The sequence below is a fragment of the Chlamydomonas reinhardtii genome, chromosome 3 (genome assembly GCF_000002595.2).
Source record: "Chlamydomonas reinhardtii strain CC-503 cw92 mt+ chromosome 3, whole genome shotgun sequence".
Lineage (NCBI taxonomy): Eukaryota > Viridiplantae > Chlorophyta > Chlorophyceae > Chlamydomonadales > Chlamydomonadaceae > Chlamydomonas > Chlamydomonas reinhardtii.
In genome coordinates, this window is record NC_057006.1 from 2061411 (window position 1) to 2084023 (window position 22613).

The following is a 22613-nucleotide window of genomic DNA, read 5'->3' on the forward strand; positions in this document are numbered from 1 at the left end:
GTGCCAATGGCCTCAGTGCTGGCACGCGCGCTGCCGACTGCTGACGCATACACCGAGCTGAGTAGCCGCTCCCCTAGGCTACGCCGCAGCGGCGGCGGCAAAATCTGCCAGCCCTCCGACGCCGCGTCATCCACACCGCCCGGGACCGCCGCCGCGTTCGCAGCCGCTGCCGCCAGGCTCTGCTGCAGCAGCTCCGCACCGCCGGCCTTGCCTGCCGCCCCCTCAGCTATTGCTGGTGCTGCTGCTACCGCTACTGCCGATGCTTGACCCGAAAGCGGTGGCGGGAACAGCACCACCAGCAGCCCCGCCAGCGCAACCACCACCGCAAGCGCAAGGCCCCAGCACCCCGGCCCGCCGCGACCCAACATTACCAGCAGCGCAGCACCGGGCGGAACAGCAGCCGTCGCAGCAGCAGCACGCGCTTCCGCAAGCCAGCTCATCACCGCCTGTTGCAGCACGCACGCGCACAGCCCAAAGCACAGCACGCGCAGTGCGGCGACCTGCTGCTGCGCGTGCGCTGCCACCGCGGCGGCGCCGCCGGCTGCTGCTGACGCAGCACTGACGCCGGCCCTGAGCGCTGCCGCCTCTGCCCGCAGGCTGCTGACCTCTGACACCAGGATGTCTGCGATGGCCTTCTGTGCCTCCGCTGCCTGCTGCATGCGCGTAACACGGCCCTGCAGCTGCTGAAGGTGGCCTGTGCGCGATGTGCGTGGGTGTGAAATGGGTGGGTTTGTGATGTTGGCAGCCACAGATGCAGGAGCAGCGGCCGGGAGTGGGTGTTGCAGTGTGTGTGGGAGCTGTGGGGCACGTGCAAACCCGCTGTGCTGAGCCATAGCAGAGCCATAGCGCCCTGGGGTCTACGCATGCACACCCATCACTATACCGGAGTCCCCGCTCATTCCCCCGAGCCACCCGGGCCTTGCAGCCCCCCTGTCGCCGCCGCACCTGCCATGACCTGGCGGCTGCGGTCCTGACGCGGCTCCGACAGCAGGAGCGCCTTCGCGCCACCGCCACCTGCAGCACCGCCGCCGGCACCGCCACCGCAGGCCTCGGACACGTCTTGCGATGGGGCCGTGCCAAGCGCTACATCCACACGAGTGTCCAAACCGACATGCCCGCCTCCCGCCCCGCCAACGCCGCCGCTAAGTCCGCCGCCGCCAGCGACTGCCGTACGAGGCGACTGCAGAGCAGAGACAGCGAGCGATACAAGGGGTGGGCTTGTGATGTCGTGGTGTCAGGGCCAATTGCGATGGGACGAGCAAGGGCGCCTTACACGCTCTGAAGCGGTCGCCCTGAAGCGGTCACGCTGCATCGCCGTAGTCGCGATCTTCTCCTACCCCTGCCCCCTGCACTTGCCTTCCCCCTGCACTTGCCTGCATGGGTGGTGTGCTGGAGCCACCCCTGGAGTCCCGCGGGCTGTAGGGTGCAGCGCCCGACGCCGCGGCACCCGCTGCAGCCACCGCCACGGGGGCGCTGACCGCCGGCTGCTGCACCTTGTCGGCGCGCCGTTTGCCCGACGGCGTCAGGCCCGGAGCGGCGGCCGGCGCGGGTGCGGCTCCAGCGCCCGCAGTGCCGCCGACGTGGTTATCATCCGTGAACCTGTGGAAGGTAGGGGGTCAGCGCGGCCGCTGGTGCCAGTCAGCAAGCCAGGGTTTTGATTCAAGTGAGCCCACCACAACGCCCAACGCCGCCAAACCGCAACGCCGACCTACCCGGGTCACCCAACCAAGACACCACTGCACCCGGAGTGTGCGGCGCAGGGGAGGTGCAGCCAGTGCTGCCAAACCTGGACGCTGCCGTGCGTGTATTCCCGTCCCTTGTGGTGCTCAACTCTCTCACACGCACACGAGTTACACGTGTGGTTCTTATATACACACGCACACACGCACGTCGCCCCCGCCACGCACACGCCCCACCTGTAGAACAGGTAGTCGTCCTCAAAGCGGTGCTCGTACACCACGTGGTGAAACAGACCCGCCTCCATCATACTGCCGGAGAGAGGCGAACACGAGGTGGGTGGGCGGGTAGGTAGGTAGCGCAAGGCGGGCGCGCCGGAAGCTCCGGAAGCCATGGCAACGGCAACAGTCAATGGCACATGGTGACAACCAGGCGACACAGGTTGTGAAGCAACCCCTGTCACACCTAACCCCTCACTCCGCAGCAACCAACCCCAGTAACCACCCGCACCCCAGCACCCTTACCCACCTGTTTCCCAGCGCCACTGCCTCCGCCGGCCCCGCCGCCGCGCCCGCCGCCACCAGCCATGCCACGGCCTCCTGCCCCACGAAGCAGGCGCGGTAGCAGCGGAACAGGTAGCGCCGGTCCTTGATGCGCACCCCGCCGCGCATTGCCGTGGCCAGCTGCAGGAGGTCCTGCGGGGAGAAGAGAAGCAGGTGGAGCAGGAAGGGACAGCGTGGAGTGATCGGGGACAGGAGGAGGAAGGAGGAGGAGGAAGAGGAGAGTTGGCGGAGAGGTGTGCGGGCGTGCATGGCGCTTCAGGCTGCAAGCAGGTGGGTGGGATACGCCAGAGTGAAGCAGGTGTTTTGGACATGCGTCGTGCTTCTGATTGCTTTGACAGCACGCTGTTGCGCACCGGCAGCAGCAGCCCGCTCCCGCCGCTGCCACTGTCGCCACTGGACAGGCAGACGCCCATGGATGGTCTGAGTTTGTATGTGTTGAGACACACCGCTATGCAGCTACTGTGCTGTCTAGGGGTTTACGCTAAAGGCTGTGCTGTGCTGGGCGGCAGAGCATGCGAGAGCTCTTGAAGTGTGCAGCCCGGGTCGACTGGTCGAGTACTTCGCGAGCGGAAGCGGGAGCGGGAGCCACCCCGTGGGACTGCTGCGGCTGAGGTTGCGCCCATCCCGCTCAGTTCAGGCTGCGCAGCTCACCTCTGTAGTCTTCGGCGCCATGGCGTCCAGCAGGCAGCTAAGCACAGCGTGGTACCGTGACACCGTGTCAAGATGCAGCGCCTTTCACTTTCTACGGTTGGCCTTCAAGTCTTTTAAGCAAGTAGCCTTGCAACACCAGCTTTTGTGTGTGCATGTAACGAGCTGCTAGTGGGTGCTGGTGCTGTAACGCTGCAAAACCTAGAGCAGAAGCTAGGGGCGTAAGTTCGAGTGGCGTCACAGCTTGTGCAGCGCGTCAGCCTCTAAGAGTTACATTGTTTCATTTTATGCTGCATGCATGTGAAGAGCGGCCTAGTTGGCGGGCCTCTTGCTTCAGGTCAGCTATACTTGAGGCAATTGACTTTGTATAATGGCCGCATAGGAACAGCCCTGCAAGACCTTCAAAAGTATTTGTAACTCATTAATGCAAGGTAAGCAACTTTTGAGCCGGAGGAACATTCTGCGGCAAGCGATTCGCAACACCCAGGCTGCCCGCCCGCGAGGCATTGTTATCACCCTGTAATAGAAGTCGCTGTGGCTTCCTTTTGCTGCACCCGGCCTGTGCTTTCTCAAATTGTGTTGTCCCCATGCAAGGGACCAACGAAGATCGCGCGTTGCCCGGCTTCCTTCGCCGCGCTGTTGAGGAATTGATGTTTTATACATAGAGAACAAGTAAAAACCCTCAAGAGATCTAGCTAGCACGCACTGCAACGCAAACTGAGTTTGGCAGGACTGCGATTTGTGCTTCTTCTAGCCATCTCGTTACGCCCAGTGCACTTAAGACAGCTATCTAGCCCTTCCAATAGACCCAGTTGAAAAGATGCAGCGCACTCTGCCTTCTGGTCGCGTCCATCAGCAGCAGCGGGCTGGCCCTGCTCGCCGCGCCGTGCCTTTCACCACCGCTCGCCCTCTGTCGAGCGTTGCGTGTAACGCGGCTCCTGCGGCCAACGGCAACGGTGTGCATGCCAATGGAAATGCCGCTTCGCACGGAAAGTGCCCGACGCCCGCCCAGACCGTCAGGACGCTCATAGACATTGTGAATGAGGGCACACTCTGCACCGTTGGCCCGAACGGCCTCCCGGTCGGCCTGCCCGTCACATTCAGCATGGACAAGTCCGGAAAGCTGCAGCTCCAGATGGATGCTGCGGCCGTAGAGATGTCCAACCTCAAGTCCGGAGTGAACTCCTGCAGCCTGATGGTGCAGGCGGCCACGCAGCCCGCGCGCGCGGTCGGCGCGGTGTCGCTCATGGGCAAGGTGGAGGCGTCCGCCGATGGCTCGCTGCCGCTCTCCATCGACAGCTGCCTCTACTTCGGCGGCCTTGACCAGGTGGGTGGGGCCCTGCGATGCTATGAAAGCCTACGATTCTTTTATGTAGAGGCCGCAGCGGCGGTCCACGGAATGGGTCTTGCTCCGGGTGGCACCCATCCCGAACGCATGTGTGAAAGCCTAGATCCGGGCTCAGGCAAGCTCTGTCTTGCCCCAGGGTTGCGTGTGCTGGCTCCCATGTGGCTATGAAATGACCCATGGACGAAGATCCGCATGCAATCTACGGCAGGGTACTTGCCAGCGGCAGTGATGCCCAGCACGCACCTGCCACGCGCGTGCCAACCCAAGCACGCACCTACCCCTGCACGCATCCTTCCGATCAGCCTTCCCCCGCTTCGCGCTGCACCTATCTCTCGCCAGCTCTGATCCTCACGTCGAACCTCTCTGCTCCCGCCTGTACCCCCTCTACCTCATCGGCGCCCCGCTCCCCCACAGGGCAGCCGCGGTCTGCAGGTCAGCGGCGAGGACGTGGCGGCGGCCGAGCCCGACGTGCTGCGCAAGGCGGCGCCCGAGCTGGTGGCGGCGTGGAACAAGTGAGCGCAGGGTGGTGGCGTGTTGCTGTGTTGCAGTCACATTTTACAAAGGCGTGCACACATGTGGGGGCTGTGGCGTGGGGGATGCGCAGGGTTGTGTGGTGCGAGCAATGAGGGTACGCACATGCACAGTCGGACAAGCTGCACGGAAAGTGGTGGTAGAGGGCCGTAGGTGCAATGATGTTGTGTGTGTGGTGAAAACGGAAGCTTGGGGCACCTGGCTTAAGCCGTATCATGTGGAGGTGACCCCGCCTACTCAGCCAGCAGACATGGCATACCAGATTGTCAGGCACAACACTAAGTTATCACTTACCACCGGCCATCCGCCGCCGCCGCCGATGCCACCCCACACAGCGAGCGCGCTGAGGACATCTACCGCATCGTGAGCGACTTCATGGGCGTGCCGCTCACAGAGGTGAGAGTGCCGGCAGGTGTCCGGGGGCAGGTGTCCGGGGGCGGGCTGGGGGCGCTGGGAGCAGCACAGCGCGACGGCATGGCGGTTTGGCAGTCAGCTGTAGGCTGCCGGGGGTTGCGGTGGAGATGCGATGCGCAGTTGGGCTGGGTTGTAGGGCAAGGGGGTCAACCTGGCTTCAACCAGGAAACAGGGTTCGTGGACTGATGCCCCGCCTCCCTCGCCCCATGCAGATGTCTTACGCCGAGCTGATGTGGGTGGACCAGCTGGGCATGTACATCAACACGGAGGTGGCGGGCCGCGAGGCGCCCGAGGTGGTGCGCGTGCCCTTCTACCGCCCCGTGCTCGATGAGCGGGACGCGCGCTCCGTCATCACCATGGCCTCCCAAATCGCCTGGGAGCGCGAGCGCTCCTACAACCCGCCGCTGCCGTCCATCTTCATGGATGCCGCCGCCAACAACTAAGTAGACTGATGGAGGCGGCAGTTGAGGGAGGCGGCTGAGCGGAGGAGAGGAGGCTGCTGAGGGCGGCGGCTGAGTGGAGGAGAGGAGGAGAGGTGGCGAGCGTGTGGCGTGTGGCGTGGACAGGAGGGAAGGGAGGGCTGGACGCAAGTGTGTGTGAGTTTGTCCACGTTCAGTCACCTGTTTGGTTGTCCTGTGCTGGCGGTGCTTGTACTTGACAGCGGGACGTGGCTGGACGCATGGCGGGCGGTGCCTGTACAAACCGACCCCGGTTATGTCAGGGAGGTGAGGTAGACGCTTACGGCCCCAGACTAGAGACGTGGCGTGGGCCCAGCCCCCACTGTTCTCTTGCGAGGGAAAACCACCTTTCTTGTCAGTGTGTATGTGTGGGGGGAGGGGCATTGGGTTGGGAGCTGGTGAGCATTTGTGAATTGTGTGACGTTGTAGCTCTCACCGGGGTTGCCTACTTGTGACACCTGGGAAGAGGTGTCGAGGCTACCATAACTTGTTCTGGCGACGGCTTTGAACGGCGTCACTCAATAATGCGATGGAAGAGGGCCGGACAGAATCCGAGGCGGGGACTGCGAGTGCAAAAGGAATGTGCGCTGCACCAGTTTGTGCTGGGGTGGCGAGGGTGGCGGTGACGAAAGGCTTGGCGCTCAGGTGACTGACCATACATACGGAAGGTTACAGACAGAGAAGATAATATCACAAACTGGATGTCAGTCCGGGACAAAGAGTGGCGTGTGCACACCCTGGCGACGGGAGCCACTCCCTGTAACAATCTTTATATTGCGAGGTGCGAATGCGTCTATGGAGCAACGCCTGCATGGGACATGATGCTGCACTGCAGGGTGGCGGTGGAGGCTGACGTTATAATATAGACTCTCAAACAGTGTGGCCCATGCAGAGACCCCTGGGCCCTGGCCCACCAAAGCACCGCCCCCTGCACTTTGCAACATACTGGCAACACTGCTAGACCAGCAGGGCAACAGGCAGCAGGACCAACCAGAACTTCAACCGTCACAGTATATACAGTCAGATGATGCACGCAGGGACCCAAAACTTAGTAGACAGGAACAACTGCCGTTCAGCTCACGCCCCTCTGGTCTAGAGCAGAAATCGCCTGTGAGCTGCGCCAGTACGTCCTGTTGCAACCAATGCCCTCACGCACTGCACCTGTATTGGGTCAGCAGTTCGACTGGGCTCACAACTATCGGAACAGCAGTGGCCGCACACAAGCGGCATTTGAACGCATGCTCTCCAGCTACACCTAAAGTACATTACAGGAGGCCTCGGCGGCCCGCCCTTTCAGCGCACCGGTCCTGACCGCAGCCCCAGTTGGCGGCACAGGGCGTTGCAGGTGTGCGTGGCGAAGAAGGCGTGTATGCCGGCCTGACCCTTGTCCGTGGCGCCGTTGCGGTGGCCGCCCAGGGCATGATGAATGACCGGGTCCGTCAGCGTGAAGCCGTCGGTGGAGTTCCACACACCCTGTTCATTTGCATACCGCACACGTGTGCACGAATGCCGCGTCATGGCGGGTGACCAGATAGGCATGGCAAGGGCTTGTGACTCCAGGCAGAGCTGGGCGGAGCCGCAGAGAACAGGGGTGCTGTGTCATAGTCGGTGCACTTCCCACAGCTGATACAATGCGTCTGTTCATATCCAACCCCCCCCCCATACACATTCCATACCGGAATGAACCGGATAAAGCTTGACAGGTCAATGGAAACTTGGAAAGCGGCAGAAGGTAGCCGTCTGGCTGCCTTGCCCTCCCCACGCACACGCCCCGCACACGCCCGCACGCACCTGCAGGTCGCACACCAGCTTCTGGCCGCCGGTGCAGTCCCACGTGAAGTGCGAGAACGCCTGCGGCACGCCGTCGATGCTGCCACCGTTGTTTACGTCCTCCTCCTCCTCCCCATCGTCGTCGTCGTTGTCTCGCTCCTCCCCGTCCCCGTCCTCCACCTCATCGTCCTCCGCAATCGCACCCAGTGCTGTTGCGTTGTTGGCGGGTCTCGCTTGCTGGGGCGCGGTGTTGTTGCGGACCGAGCTGGCGAGGCCGCTGCGGCCCTGGCTCACGCCGCCCGCGTTGTTGTTCCTGTCCATGCAGCGTCACGAATGGCAACAAGAAATAAAGCCGTCAACATGTATCGAAGGAGGGAAGGAGGAACCAGCCTCTGCGACGACACGCCCTGCGCCCACAGGTCGGTGTGGCAACAGCACACGGCAGCTTCGCTGCAGGCTTCATTACGTGACCCCAGCAGCCCGCCATCGCATCATCATCCAGCATCACCAGCAACTAGCCACTATGCCCACCCACGCACCTACCGCGCACACACACGCACACGCACGCACCACTTGGTGAACCTGCCCTCCAGCTCCTGCTCCACCAGGATCTCCAGCTGCCCGCCCTTGCTGTAGGCGTAGTAGCCGTCAATGATCTTGTACACGTAGCAGGGCAGGAAGTGCACCTGCCAGGCCGGGCCCCGCGCCAGACGCCGGTTGAACAGCGCCGCCAGCTCAGCCGCCTCGCCTGCACCACACCATAACAGGGTGCGCGCATGGTTACGTACGTACACGTCGTACAGCCACCGGCATAGCTGACACGGAAAGGCAAAAGGATCAGGCGGCACGGAAAGGCTCGGCAGCGCGAGGAGGTGCCATTGTGTGAAAACAGCGGCAGCCCGCCCGAGGTTTGCACGCACACAGCCTAGGTAGGGGGCCACACAGCCGCGATGGAGTGCTGCTGCACCCAACAGGCCCACACGGGGCACACACACACACACACGCACGCACACACACACACACACACACACACACACACACACACACACACACACATCAGCGGGGGGCTCGTCACGCACAGCCTACGCGGCCACTGCGGCCGCGAGCGTGCCTAACCTCGGTGCCGCCGTGGAGTGGGGAGCGGGAGGCCAGCTCCCGCCAGCCCACGGCGCACACACGTCACACGCACACACATCAGCTTGACACGCGGAAACGCTGCAACCGCCGCCCGCCATCCACGTCCCCCATGCAGCCTCGACCCCGTTTAGTCGCAGTGCCACCGCTAACTCGCCCTCTTCCAATAGTGTTATTGTACTTAGTGGGCGGGATTTGGGACGCGTGATACCTAGCTTGTCTGCTGCACGCCGCCTCTCTTATCGCCGTTGCCATTCACATGCCCGTGACACTTCCTCGCTGCCGCCCTATGCTCATGCTTCCACCTTTGCCTATAGGTGAGCTCGACTACGACCAGCGGGCGGGAATCCGGGAATTAGGCGTGCTGGGTAAACGTTGTTTAGCGCGCCCAGGGTGCGGAGCATGGACGCATACAGGTGCATCGCGGGGTCAGGCCGAATGGTCGCCCGTGGGGTTCCAGGCTTATCGCGGGTAAGTATGACTACCTGGGTCACGACAGTCACGCAACGCTCGGTAAAATGGTGGGTATCGGTAAGTAACTCCGTCGCGTCGTTGGGCGGGCTTTCGTTTCGTTTTTTAACACACACACACACACACATACCCTGTGTGCGGCAGAAGGTGCGGTGGAACTTGGGCTCAAACACCTGCTCCTCGTGCCGGCTTTGCTTCGCCACCAGCCGCGGCCCGATGGCGTGCGCTGTGGCGCCCCCGTCCACCGACACCACCTCCGTGCACTGGAACACCACCCGCTCCGCGCCCTCGCTGAACCAGTTACGGCCGTGCGCAACGCCCAACTGGATCTCGGCGTGTGGGTGCTGCTCCTGGTAAGCTCGCAGCTGGTGGGCTGCGGCGAGGGGCACGTCCACCAGCTCGCCGGCGTGGCGGTCGTATTGGCGCTTGAAGATGAACTTTTTGCCGACGTAGACGTCAAAGGTGACGCCGTTAGTGATCCGGTGGTGCTCCTCGTACTCCTGTGCGTGGTGCGGGCGCGGCACGCAACAAGTGATGCACGGACCGTACGGCGGTACACATGGTACACACAGGGCATCCATCCCTTCCTGCATGTGCAGACTTGCCGCTGCCTGGACGGGCTTGCTATGCAACACAGTTCGAATACTGTAACCGCAACTGCAGGCGCACACCAAACGCACGCACGCACCTGTCGCTGTCCCTTGGCGCGCAGGTCTGTTCGCAGCGTGAGTCCCGCGCCGCCTCCGCCCACCGCCTCAGTGCGCAGCGTGGCGAGGCTGCTGGTGAGGGAGGTGAAGGCGGTCTTGAGGCACTGGGCGGACAGGCCCAGCTTCTGCAGGGGTCGGGAGGGCGGGTCTGGGCGGATAAGCAGTGCGTGTCAGAAGCATGTATGGCCCCGATCCAGGGCGTTAGCAGGCGGGCACGCACAGTGACGACGCCAGTCTGCTACACGCCCCTCCTGACCGCTTACGAGTGGCAACCCGCCACGCACGGGCCCTTGATGCGTATCCGCCACTTGCGCATCCAGTGCACCCCGCCCTGTCCGAATGACGCGTGCGCACGCACCTGGAATGAGCCCCGCGGCAGCACCTTGCTCATGGCCTGCAGCACCGCAAAGTCCTCCGCTGCCGGCCCGAAGGCCACGGTGTTGACGGACACGCGGTCGCGCCCCAGCAGGTCGCCCATGTTACGAATGCGGGCCAGGCACTTCTCGTTCACCTGCAGCACAGGCAGCGGCAGCAAACTCCGTTGAGACGTACCATCCGTATGTCAAGGCACGCGGCAAGGTCGTCTGTCAGACGCTCGACCTGCAAGCGCGCGTCGCCACGCACGCCATCATAGGCGGCAGGGTCAATGCCCAGGCAGGCATGTATCCCACACGCCTGCCTGCTTACCGACTTGCGGACGAGGGCGCGGCAGCCGCTCGTGCCGGACTCCGAGTACGGACAGTTGACCAGGCTCGGCTTACCGGCCGCCCAGCCCCCGCCCGTAAAAGGTCCGGCCGCTGCCCGTGTCTGTTTCCCACACGTTGTAGCCGTGCGGGCAGGCCATGCCTGTGTGATCGCTGGGCGCGCCATCGCTGAGGAACACCAGAAACAGCTGCTTCTGCTCTGCCGCGTCCTCGCGCATCAGCCCCAGGGCCTCGTCCAGCGCGGGCAGGTAGTTACCGTGTGAGCGGGCGTAGGCGGTGCTGCTGCGGCGCTTCAGGTAGCTGAGCAGGTCGGCGGTGGCGCCGCTGCGGCACAGCACCACCTCCGCCTCGTCTTGCATTTCAATTAGCGAGATCTGCGTGGGGGCACGTGCGTGCATAAGGAAATGGAAACGCGTGAGCGCATGTGCTATCTAAGATCCCTCCACGCAACGCTATGCCGCGCTCGTGCCTGGCTGTGTGCCAGCGTGAGCCCCTACCGCCCACATACACGCCCCACACGGCCCCGCACGCGGCAGCCCATGGCCCACACGGCCCCTACCTCGGCACCGTGCGCTCCGCACCCTGTACCGCCAGCCAGCCAGCCAGCCACCGTGCACACAGCCGCCGCCCTCCCTCACCTACCTCCATCCTGCTTCCGCCCAGCACCTTGAGCTGCGGCTCCACCAGGTCACGTGCCAGGCAGTCGTACACCGCCGCCGTACGGCTGCCGTACCCGGGCACGTCGTCCTTGCGCATGGAGCCGCTGTGGTCAACCACCACGATCACGTGGGCCGTGCCGCCGCCGGCCGGCCCCACGGCGGCTGGCGGCGCGTCCAGCGCGTCATCCAGGCGCCAGCTGGTGATCTCGTGGCGGCTGCTGTCGTCCGTGATGTACACCACACCCTGTCAGGTGCAGGTAATATCATGCGAAGCGTACCTTGAACACTAACTCAATAGTCACACACAAGTGGAGTACCGCTTGGCGAGCGTGGCCTCGAGCGATGTCACGGCATGTCGCCCTCCCTGTCTCACCTTGTGCGTGTATCTCCACCGAGCCTGGCCGTCGCGCCCCGGGTTGGCTCGCTCCTTGCGCCCGTACTTTACCGCCTCCTGCAGCTCCCGCCGCTCGATGCCGCGCTGCTCGCGGCGGTCGCGTCCATGCGTATGGGAAATGAGCGTGACAGCTGAGGTCGCCAGCGGTTTTTTTGCGCCCGACGCCCCATCGCGAGCGCCGAAAGGGTTTCCGATATTGAAGGCACTAAAGAGGTCGGACAGGGAATCAAGGGACCCCATTTTCTGCCAACTGCCTTGAGAACGCAAAAATGGCGCCAATGGCGCCTGACGCGGGTGGCAGTTACTGTTTGTGACACAGTGCCAGCGACTGTGAGTGAGTTGCCGAGGAAATGCAGCACAAACAGCACACTCATTGATTCATGTCCGTCCGGAACCCGTGATGACCCGTGAACCAACTGGTGGCAAATTCCGGAACCCGCCAGTTGCAACTCCCGAACTCCCAGTTCCCCACATCGGTCCGCAAAGGCGTGCACTCTCCCGGCCCAGACGTCAATTAGCCAATGGGGATGAAGCAGCCACTGCTGTGCGTTCTTGTAATGTTCTATGCAATAGTCGCATTGGCCACGGAGTACGCAGCATGCACCTGACTGCCCCCCACAAGGCTGGTTACCGTCTACAGCGATGACATCAGAAACCCCTAATCGTGCCCTTACCTCCCGCCCTACCTGCACACGCCTCCCGCAATCTATGACGAGTGCGATGGGACAGGGCCACTGCCAGCCGCCGCCAACCGCCGCCAACCGCCGCCACCTCCAGCTATTCGCCACACCTTTTGCAGTTTGCTTCTTCGGCCGCCGCTGCTGCCTGTCCGCTGCAGCTCCGCCGCCTGCTTCAGCTGCGCTATGTGCGCCTCGTACACGCGCGTCGAACAGTCGGGCGATGCAGAAGTTGAACGCCTGGGGGGGAGGGGCGGCGGGGGCACGGGGGGGGGCGCTGGAGTGCCGGCACGCACGGCCCGACTAAGCGAACATCCCAGATTCGTATCCCCGTGCTTGGCGTCCCCTGACGGCCCTGCAGGATTGCCAGCTGACGAGATGCGGTGCTTGCAGCCGCTACAGGCTCACTTGTATGCGCTTCCAGAGCTCTACACGGGATGGGCCCATGGCGACCATGCCACCTGTGTATTCCCTTGCGTCGAATCCAGCCATCTCACATACACGGTGTGCGTGCCGTATGTTGCTGATGCGCCGATGGCGATCCCAAACAGCACCGCGCCGTACGGCAGGTAGAAGACCGACACCACGCCCACCATCAGCAGTACCACACATGCGTTGACCATGGCTATACTCTACATGTAGAAGCGGCTTGGAAGTGGATTGCGTACCGTACGGCGTTGGGCGAGATGCGCCCCATCATGTCCCGGTTCCCGCCAGCGGCTCGGCCTGCTCCAGGGGTCCCTGGCCAGACCCACGAGCGTGCTCCTGCGCTTCAGCGCATTGACCGGAACGCATGACGTGAACAAAAGCCACAATCCCTGGAAGACGCCCGTTGTCGCGGGTTACACAAGTGTCACCCCGGCACCACAAGTGTCCGCCGGTCTGCAAGGCGCACCCGCGATCAATCGCCACATCGACTAAGCCAACCGTGTGCACATCCTGACCGGCCCCGAGAAGGCCCCGAACAATGAATACCACTGCTGCGCCTGCCGCTCACCACATCTTTCTCTGGCTCAAACCCGTGACGGCATCCTGGCGGCGCCGGCGGAAACCACTTGCACGCGCATCGCGTACCCCGCCCGCGCGCCCACTCACGGCACTCGCTGCATACCGCATTAGAAACCGAGACGGAAAGTCTGAGCCACACCTCTCTTCAGATCTGGGCTCACTGTACAATGGGGCACATCACCATTACCACCGCATTCGCTTCTGCTACTACAGGCGCGTGTGCCTTACGTACACGCCATGCGCGCGAACTGCAAGGCCGCGCGCGCCCACAAACGCCGCCGCACGCACTGATGCTCAGTTGCTCATAGGCGTCTGGTTGGGCCCAGACGCCGGCCTGCAGCTGTGCACTCTAAAGCTGTATGGCCTTATACTGCACGACGTTAGCGTGATCCAAACGCAAGACTGTATTTTCCATGCCGTCAGCACGCTTTGAAGCGTGTGCAAACTTATTCAGCTTGCACATAACCCGAGTGCCATGTGTTTCCCGCGCAACACGCATTCCGAACCCGGGCCCGCAGAAATTCTACCGTACTCATATACCTTATCCCCGTTTCCGCCAGCCTATCCACTCGCCATTTGTACACCCCGCCGTTCTTCCTTTCATGCCACAGCTGTCATAGCGCACACATCTTGAGCAAGCATTTATACTACCTCGCATCAATCATTAGCAACAGATCACCTCGCGGGCGTAATGCGCCCCTGCCGGCGCTTGTTGCCGCCGGCGCTTATGCCGCAGCAGCCCACCGACCCCGTGTCCTCATCGCTCACATAGCCGCCTGCGCCCGCGCCCGCACCGGCCCCGCCGCCATTGCCGTTCTGGTGGCTCTCGTTGCCGTTGCCGGCAAAGCCCTCGAGCGAGCGACGCTGCGAGGTGCCGCCGGCGCTAGTGGCGGCGGGCGGCGGCGGCCGGCCGTAGCGGTCGTCCTCCTCGTCGTCAAGGTCCAAGTCCGCCTGTGGGTGTGGGTTGCGTGGTGAGTGCCGGCAGGCGCGTGCGAAGATGTCATTGGGCTGCGGCCGCCGTTGCAAGGATGAGGGCAAGGCGCGGTGCAAATGGCCACAAGGACAGTCGAGGACCCGCAGGCATGCGCGCATTGCACTGCCGGCCTTCCCTGACACACATACAACCACTCTCGGGCACGGTATACTAAGGACTAGTGCCATGCGTGCACACACACGCACAGTCAGTGGGGCGGGCCTCGTTCCGTTCTCGTTGCACGCACGCACCTGTGCCAACAGCGCCTTTTTGGACAGGCTGCCGCGCATCATGAGCTGCGAGGCCGTCATGGCCCGGTGGCTGCGGCCCCCGGCAATGGACGGCACGCCGCCATCCTCGCCGCCCGTCTCCGTCATGCTGCGCCGCCCGCCGCCCTGCCCGCCGCCACCACCACCCGGCGCCTTGCCGGACATGATGCGGCCGCTGACGCTGCCGAACGCGGTCGCGCCCAGTCCCGGCAGGTGGTCCAGGCCCGCGTGCTGCCCCTTGGAGTGGCTGGGCCGAAGCAGCGTGTTGGTGTTGGTGTCTGTGGGCTCGGCGGACAGCGGCTCGGCACCGCCTTCGGTGGCGGCGCCGCCAGGCGAGGTGACGGCTGTGATGTCGCCGAACGCGTCGGGCGGGTGCGCGCCGGAAGGGGCGGCTGAGCGCGCGGCGCCGCTGATGCTGCCGGGCTTGGGCGCCGGCGCGGGCGAAGCGCGAAGTGACGCCGACACCACCGGTGCCCCGGTGATAATGCTGGCGTCATCGTCACCGTCGCCGTCGCCGTCGGCAGCGGCGCCGCCACTGGCGCTGTGTCCCTTGCCGGTGGTGCCGGCCGAGAGCGGGCCGCCGTCGGCGGAAATGGCGCGGGGGCCGTCACCCAGGTGCGCGCTGGCGGCGCCCGCCGCCGCTGTCTCCTCGGCACTCATGACCGGGAGCCCCGGCGACACAACCACCTCGGCCTCGCCGGCGCCGACGGCCAACGCCGCGTCTGTGGAGCCGTGCCGACCGGCACTGGAGGTGACGGCGGCGCCGGTGCGCATGGTGGGGCCGGCGGAGGTGATGCGCGCGCCCGTGGCCTCGCCCGCGCGGTTCTTGCGGCTGTTGCTGCCCGTCGCGTTGTACAGGTTGCGCGTGGGGCTGCCGGGGCCTGCGGCCCCCGCGCCGCCGCCGCTGCCCGCTGCGCCGGCGGCGGCGCCCGGCGCGCCCGGGCCGTGGAAGCGGCTGAGGCGGTGCCCCGGCCCGAACTGCGCGGTGATGCTGGGCAGGCGGCCCGCCGCCACCAGACTGGAGTGGATGCGGTCCACCACCGAGTGCGCGCGGCTGGCCAGCTCGCCCACGAGCGAGGCGCCGCCGCTGGGCCCAGCGAAGTCCGACTTACCGGCCATGCTGCGCCGACTCACGAACGACGCGAAGGAGTGGTGCACGCTGCGGCTGTCGTCGTCGTCGTCGCCCGCGGCCACCACCACGCTGATCCGCCGCTGCGCGCCGCCGCCGCTGCCTCCGCCACCGGCATTCTCGTCCTCTTCATGCACGCCCGGCGCAAGCCGCACCTGCCGTTTCTTGTTGTCCCCGCCTCCAACGTTGGCGTTTTTGTACGGCACCAGCATGGCACTGATGGCGCTGGTGGTGCTGCCGCCGCTGCGCCCGACCAGGAGCGTGGACTGCTTGAGGTTGCTCTTGAGGCGGGCGGAGGCTGACTTGGAAAGGGCGGCGGCGGAGGGGACGGGCACCGGCACGGCGGCCTCGGCGGGGCCCACGGCGCTGCTGGCGTCGTCCTCTGTGTCGCCGCCGCCGCCCTCGGCGCGCTCGCGCTGCTCCGCCTCCTGTCATTGGCAAGGTTGGATGGGCACTGGATTGGTGACCTCCGAGAGGTGCTGTATGTTGCTAACGGTGATAGCGCGAGCTCTCTTGGTGTAAGGTCTACCGTACCCTCCAAGTACGGTCAATGCCAACTCGAAAGCACTCCACATTCCAGAGGACATCTGCCGCACCTGCGTTAGCCGCGCCTCCTCCTGCAGCGCCAACAGCTCATACAGCTCCTCGTACTGAGACAGGTACCTGCCGGGGTGGAGAGGTGTGTGTGGGGAGGTGTGTTGGGGTCGAGTGAGGGCGGGGCAGAGGAGGAGCACCTAGGTATGGCGTGTAGAGGTGCGTGAAGCAATAGAAGGGAGCCTTGCCTTAAAGCCTCTGCGTGTGCAGGTGTGCAGCCAGTCCCAGACCCAAAACGTCCTGCGCCCCTCAAATCTTTCCTGCCACCCGCTGCCTGCCACCCACTGCCTGCCACCCACTTTTGCACGTTCTCGTCGTCTGGCCCCACGGTCTCCGCCAGGCTTTCGATCAGGCGCAGGTACAACTCGGCCGCGTCCTCCAGCATGCCCTGTGCGCACATGCGTGCGAGCACTTGATGAGTGTTTGTGTGCATATATATGTGTGTGTATGTTTGAAGAACGTTTGCAGTTTGAATGGGCGTGTGAGGGCCCAATCGGACTCTTGACGCATTGGGTGTGTGCGTTCCAGGACAAGGGATGCAACCGTACCCGTATCTGGACCCGCACCCAGACGCTCACTGCTCTCCTGCCGCCACCCGCAACCCCTCACACACACCTGCCGCCACCCGCACCCCCCACACACACCTGCTGCAGCAGCACCTCCGCCAGCCCCTCCGCGCACGTGAGCGTCACGGGGTGGGTGGGGCCCAGAGCCTTCTCGCTCATCACCAGAGCCTGCGAGCGAAAAGCAACAGTGCCGGCGTCAGGAGCAGCAGGAGCAGTGGCCAAAGTTGGCGCGTGATGTAGCACCATGCGCGCTCAACACCCTGTTACCCCAAGTGTCTACCATCTACCTCTACCTCTCCACCCTCTCCCCTCGCCAGGCTTGCAGCTCTACCCCCCGTCTCATTTCCAACCAGTCATGCCTGGACCCAGCCCCTCCCCCTTCTACAACCCCTGCACACACGCACACGCACACGCACCTTGCACGACAGCACCTCGGCATCCTCCAGCCGCCCCGCCGCCGCCGCAATCTCCGCCAGGCCCCGGTGCGCCACCATGGCCGCAGCGCGCAGCCGCGGCTCCACGGCGCCGGCAGCAGGCGGAGCCGGCGGCGCCCCGGCGGCCTCGGCCCCGGCGGCGGCGACCTCCTTCTCCTTGTCGGCCTTGTCAAGCACCTCAGTGGCCGCAACCACCCTGCGCGACACAATGCACGATTGTCAAGCTTGCCAGTCCTGCCGCTGCCCCTGCAGACGGCACACGGGTACCCACCCTCTTCCTGTTACCATAGTCACACACACTTGCCCTGACTTATCAACCCTCCTCCCTACCATCCCATCCCCAGCGCCCTGCAAAGCCTGATGTTCTTTCCTTGCTGTCCCCTGATCCGCTGCTTGTATCCTGTTCCCAACGTTTTTAAATCTTGCAGCCCCCCAGCGCCCGCCCCCCCCCCCCAGCGCCCGCCCCACCTCTTGAACAGCGCCTCCGCCTCCTCGGGGTCGCCGCCGTTGTCCTTGACCAGCAGCGCCAGCTGGTTGGCGGTCAGCAGCGACTCGGCGTGCACGGGGCCCAGCACCGTGTCCAGCACGCCTGGGAGGATGGAAGAAGGTGGGAACGGTGGGGCAGGCAGAAGAAGGCGATGAGGGATTCGTCTATATCGGCCCCAGTACGCAACAAAGGGGAGGGGACGAGACCGCCCTACCGCGAACCAGTAGCTACTGCATCAGCGATAAGCAGGGGCTGCTCAAATTATTGTCAACTAGCAAGCCCTCTGACGCTGCCAGCCGCCCGCCCCCATGCCCCCCAGCCACCCGCCTTCGCCACCCCTCCCCCCCGGTCCACCCACCCAGGGCTCGGCGGTAGTGCTTCTCCGCCTCGGCGGCGTGCCCCTGCTGCGCCAGCACCCGGGCCAGCTCGCGCGTGGAGGCGGCCGTGTCCTCGTGCCCGGGGCCCAGGGCGCGGACGTGGATGGACACAGCCCTGCGCCAGATGGGGACACACGAACACACACACGCTCACTACGTGTACATGGCGTGAGAGGAAAGATGCAGCAAAGCATGCGGAGTAGTTGAAGCCAGCTCAGTTCTGCCCAGGCATCCCTGCTTCCGAGCCGCGCAGCCACCATCTCCTCCCCCCAAAACTGGAGGCCACAGATCCCCCCTTCCGCACCTCCGCACCCCCGCAGCCCCCCCCCCCACCCCCGCCTGCCCGCCCCCTCTACCTCCTGAGCAGCGGCTCCGCGTCCATGGCCCTGTCCAGCGAGGCCAGCAGCCCCGCCAGGTCGCACAGGCTGGCGGCGGTGTCGCGGTGGGCCGGGCCCAGCACCAGCTCGCGGATGTCCAGGATCCTGTGTGGGGGGTGGGGGGTGGGGGGTGGGGTGGGGTGGGGTGGAAGGCGCAGCCGGCCATGCAGACAGAGAAGTTTGTTTAACACGAGCACGAAAGAGGCCACGTGTGGACAGCGGTGCTGCTTAGATTGCACGTTTGTGGGTGCATGCATGTGTGCGCATGGCACGTCGACGCGTCCCGGACTGTGTCCTGGCATGCCTGCACCTCCAGTCCCCAGAATCCCTCCTGGCTCCCTCCCCTTTCCTTCGCCACCCTCCCAGCTGCGACCCTCCCCACTGCCTCCCCCACCTCTTCCCTCCCTCCGCCCCCCGGCCGCCTCGCCCCGGCCGCCTAACCCCGCACCTCCTGAACAGCGGCTCCGCCTCCGCCGCCCTGCCCTGCTCCAGCAGCAGCAGCGTCATATCGCTGAGCGAGGCGGCCGTGTCCAGGTGCAGACCGCCCAGCAGCCGCTCGCGGATCTCCAGCGCCGTCTTGAACAGCTCCTCAGCCTCCTCCAGCTTGCCGGCCTGAGGGCAGGAAGGCAGGGGGTGGTAGCGGGGGTGGTAGCGGGGGTGGGGGCGGGTGGGGGCGGGTGGGGCGGTGAGGATGTGGGTCTTAGTAGGTGTAGGGCGGCTGTGGGTGCTTGTGCACTGGACCTCAGCACAGGTCCCCACAAGCCGTCTGGCTGGAGGTCACTGGATACGCCAGGTCTTTACAACTGCGCAGACGGTTGGCACCCTGACGTCGAGGGGCACCCACGCCGTCGTATGCCGATGTGCCATGCACCCGCACACCCGCCCTCAGGCCCCGCCACACCTTCCTCAGCGCCACGCCAAGGTTGGACAGGGCGTTGGCAGTGGCCGCGTGCATGGGGCCCAGGCTGCTGGCCGCCATCTCCGCCGCGCGCCGCAGCAGCGCCTCAGCCTCCTCCAGGTCACCCTGGGAGGCAGAGGAGGATGAGCGTGAGAGAGGGTGGACACAAGGAAGGAAGAGCGAGGAGAGGCAGGCAAGGGCTTTTGGGGGCATTGGCCGGCACGCAACCTGCCACCACCGTTGTACGGTACTCGGCATCCCATGCTACATCTTCCTCCTCGAATGAGCCTCCAACCACAAGTGCCCAGCTGCCCCATACCAAGTTGCCCTTTCAAGTTCCCCGCGCCTCCCCGCCACGCCTTCCCCCCTCGCTCTTTTGCATTGGGTTCTGTGGAGGTTGGGCTGGTATCTACAACCCCCCCCCTCTCCACCAATCTTTGCAACCCCCCCCTACACACACACCTTTGCCTCCACCAGCCCTGCCAGGTTGTTCATGGTGCGCATGGTGTCCAGGTGCGTGGGCCCGTGCACCGCCTCCCGCACCGCCAGCGCGCGCCGCAGCAGCGGCTCCGCCTCCTCCAGCCGCCCGTGGTCCTTCAGAGCCAGAGCCAGGTTGCTGTGCAGCGTGGCGGTCAGCGGGTGCTCTGCGCCGTAGTGGGATTCGAACACCGGGAGGGCGGCACGGAGGAGGGGAGCCACCTCTGCAGGCGCGTTGCCAGGCGGCAGCTGCATGCTGGCGCCGCCGGACAGGATGGGGTAGGAGGCGGCGGCGGGGGCGGCGCCGCCGGAGGAGGCCGTGGTGTAGGCGTGCGCCGTGGCGGCGGCGCGCGTGTCCGCCTCCAGCGGCGGCGCCGTGTCCGCGGGGAGCGAGGAGGTGACTGCAAGCGGTGCGCCGGGAGCGGTGGGGGCGGGGGCGGCGCCGCTGGCCCCGCCAGGGGCGGGTGCCGCAAACGCGGACGCGGCGACGCCGGCGGCGACGGTGCGCGCGTTGCGGGAGGGCAGGTGGTGCAGCCCTGTGGCGTTGCGCAGGCTGGGCGCAGCGTAGGCGTGCGCGGCGGCGCGCAGCGACAGCAGCTGTGCCAGGAAGTGCCGCGCCTGCGCCGCCAGCAGCGGCGGCGCCACGGCGGCGGTGTAGCCGCCCGCCGCCGCCGCCGCCGTCTCGCCGTCGCCGTCCACTGCGTCCAGCAGCTCCACGGCGGAGCGCAGCAGCAGCTCGGCCTCGTCGGCGCTGCGGAAGTGCAGGATGTGCAGCAGCGCGCCCAGGTGCATGGTGCTGTGTGCCGCCAGCAGCGGCGCCGCGCCCGTTGGGCCCAGGGCGTGCATGCGCAGCTCGCGCGCGCGCCGCAGCAACGGCTCGCCGTCAGCGGGCCGCCCCGCCGCCCAGGCCAGGCAGCCGGAGGCGTCATTCGCCGCCGCCAGGGCGTGCACCACCGGCGGCGCGGCGGCGGAGCCGCCGCTGGGTTCCGCCGCCGCCTCCAGGTCCCGCACCCGCTTCTCCAGACTGACGAGCACCGCTGCCTTGACAGCGGCATCAGCGTCGGCCATGCGCTCCTCAATATCTGGCTCGCCGCTGGGAGGGTTGCCGGCGCCGCCGGCAAAGCTGGCGTCCTTGTTGGCGCTGCGCGCGGGCGTCACGCCGCCGCTGGCGCTCGGACCGCCGCCAGAGGAGGTGCTCGGCCGCTGGCCGCCCTGCCCGCCCTGCCCGGTGGCCGCCGCCGGCGGCGGCGCCTGCGGCAGCGCCGGCACCGGCTCCTGCATGGCCACGTCCTCGAGCAGCGTGGCGTGCAGCGCATCGCCGGTGTGCGGCGAGCCCTGCAGCAGGCTGAGGTTCTCCCACACCAGCTGCACCAGCAGCGCATCCAGACCAGCAGCACACACCGGCACCACGTCCCCAGCCGCAGCCATGGCAGCCACCGCGGCCGAAGGCCCGGGCGTGCCTTCGGCACCGCCGGCGGGCGGCGGCTGCGCCGCCGCTGCCGCCAGCCTCGTGGCCGTGCGCTGCTTGAGGTACAGCCATATGCCGTACAGGCACCAGGGTGACGTCAGCACGGCTGCACTGGGATCCAGGACCACGGCCAGACAGCCCCATCCCGCCGCGCCGTCTCCGCCCGCCGCCTTTGGCTCCTTCTGCTTCGCCTCTCCCTCCTTCGGCCCCGCCGCCTCCCCGCCCTCCGCTGCGCCGCCCTCGGCCCCACTGCTGTTTGCGCCCGCTATGTCAGACGCTGCGGCGGCGGTGGGCGGCTGTGTCAGGCCCGCCTCTGCCACAGCCTTAACGGCTTCGCGATAGGCCTGTAGGGCGCTAGCCGGCGGACCCGAGATGGGCGGCCCAAGGGCCTCCGAGGGAGCAGCCCCGCCCCGAGAGGAGGCCGCGATGGAGGCGGCGCCGGTGGCCGTGGCAGCGTGCGACACCGTGTCCAGCCGATCCTGTGTGTGCGAGGTGTGGGTGTGTGTATGTGTGGGCGGGTGTGGGTGTGTGTTTGGACGCGAGGGCAGTGCGGCGGAGGCTGCGGGAGGTGGCGTGTCGAGGAACAGCTCTGTACCCGACGCCTCCTGGCCTTGAGCGCGCCATGCCCGTTTCACCCCCTGCGCCTTCATCCCATCGTCATGCGTGTCCTGTTAACGTACTAGGTTAGGCCGACCTTGGGACTGCTGCGCCCAGCCTACACAGACAGGCAGCACAGGGTAGGGTCGGGGCCTACCTCTTCACCAGTCTCGTTCAACACGCACGCCACCATGTCCAGCCAGACGAACAGCTTTGACTCATCCTCCCCTGGCCGTGTTTGCGCGAGCGCCTCAACCAGTTGCCGAAACGAGCCACTCCATGCGTGCACGGCCACAACGTTTGGCGTTCCTCGCTGCTCATTTGGCAGGAGGTCGATCCAAGCACACCCATCTGACAGGGTTGCTGGTCGAATGACGCGGTTCACTACCTCCTCCGACCGCCAGGCTGCGCCTTCGCTTCCACATCGTGCGACGAGCTCACGCAGGCCGGCGATAGAAATGCCAGACCTGCTGAAATCCGCCATGGCACTAAACTCCTGCTATCTAGCAGGCGTCAGGGAGTTCTCAGCGACATTGGGCAGTTGGCCCTTCCTTCGAGGGGCTCAAAGCTCAGCCTAGTTGCAGTTTGTGCCCCGTAGTTAATTACAGCTACTCAAATTGCCGCGTGTGAGGCGATATGCTTGGGGCAGTAAGGAGGTATGATATTTTCCTCACTCGCGCCACACCCTTGTGTGCTGTAATATATTTTTTCAGGAGAGGGTTGCACTCAGAAAGCTATGCTTGGCCTGCCGGCTCTGGTTGCAGTTGCGCGGCCCGCATGGGCGCCAGACCGTGCCATTCCCCG

General features: G+C 65.4%; 4 protein-coding genes across 4 annotated transcripts in view; 1 reads left to right on the top strand and 3 right to left on the bottom strand.

Annotated features, from left to right (window-relative positions):
* Positions 1–3285, bottom strand: part of CHLRE_03g156550v5 (uncharacterized protein) — a 7817-nt gene extending 4532 nt beyond the window's left edge. Inside the window, exons 1-6 of the mRNA XM_043060610.1 lie at positions 2892–3285; positions 2206–2372; positions 1917–1988; positions 1374–1599; positions 946–1180; positions 1–694 (exon numbers count right to left, since the gene is read on the bottom strand). The exon at positions 1–694 is cut by the window's left edge and continues 975 nt beyond it. Coding sequence (XP_042925739.1) covers positions 1–694; positions 946–1180; positions 1374–1599; positions 1917–1988; positions 2206–2372; positions 2892–2912 — 1415 coding nt within the window. The 5' untranslated portion in view covers positions 2913–3285. The remainder of the gene's footprint in view (positions 695–945; positions 1181–1373; positions 1600–1916; positions 1989–2205; positions 2373–2891) is intronic.
* A 284-nt stretch (positions 3286–3569) lies between these two features.
* On the top strand, positions 3570–6414 carry CHLRE_03g156600v5 (uncharacterized protein). The gene is made up of 4 exons (XM_043060611.1): positions 3570–4215; positions 4651–4748; positions 5103–5163; positions 5394–6414. The coding sequence occupies exons 1-4, from the start codon at positions 3709–3711 to the stop codon at positions 5622–5624; spliced, it is 897 nt and encodes a 298-aa protein (XP_042925740.1). The 5' UTR covers positions 3570–3708; the 3' UTR covers positions 5625–6414.
* Positions 6415–6489: 75 nt separating this feature from the next.
* CHLRE_03g156650v5 (uncharacterized protein) lies at positions 6490–12005 on the bottom strand. The gene is made up of 10 exons (XM_043060612.1): positions 11458–12005; positions 11068–11328; positions 10605–10799; positions 10409–10528; positions 10080–10232; positions 9703–9846; positions 9145–9514; positions 7980–8157; positions 7431–7722; positions 6490–7112 (listed from the first exon to the last, which is right to left on the bottom strand). The coding sequence occupies exons 1-10, from the start codon at positions 11716–11718 to the stop codon at positions 6933–6935; spliced, it is 2154 nt and encodes a 717-aa protein (XP_042925741.1). The 5' UTR covers positions 11719–12005; the 3' UTR covers positions 6490–6932.
* Positions 12006–12459: 454 nt separating this feature from the next.
* On the bottom strand, positions 12460–22515 carry CHLRE_03g156700v5 (uncharacterized protein). The gene is made up of 13 exons (XM_043060613.1): positions 21967–22515; positions 19730–21691; positions 19271–19393; positions 18818–18981; positions 18349–18474; positions 17974–18107; positions 17597–17717; positions 17111–17324; positions 16773–16862; positions 16428–16516; positions 16131–16197; positions 14388–15962; positions 12460–14114 (listed from the first exon to the last, which is right to left on the bottom strand). Exons 1-13 carry the CDS (start codon positions 22291–22293, stop codon positions 13839–13841), a joined length of 5268 nt encoding a protein of 1755 aa, XP_042925742.1. The 5' UTR covers positions 22294–22515; the 3' UTR covers positions 12460–13838.
* Positions 22516–22613: the final 98 nt, after the last annotated feature.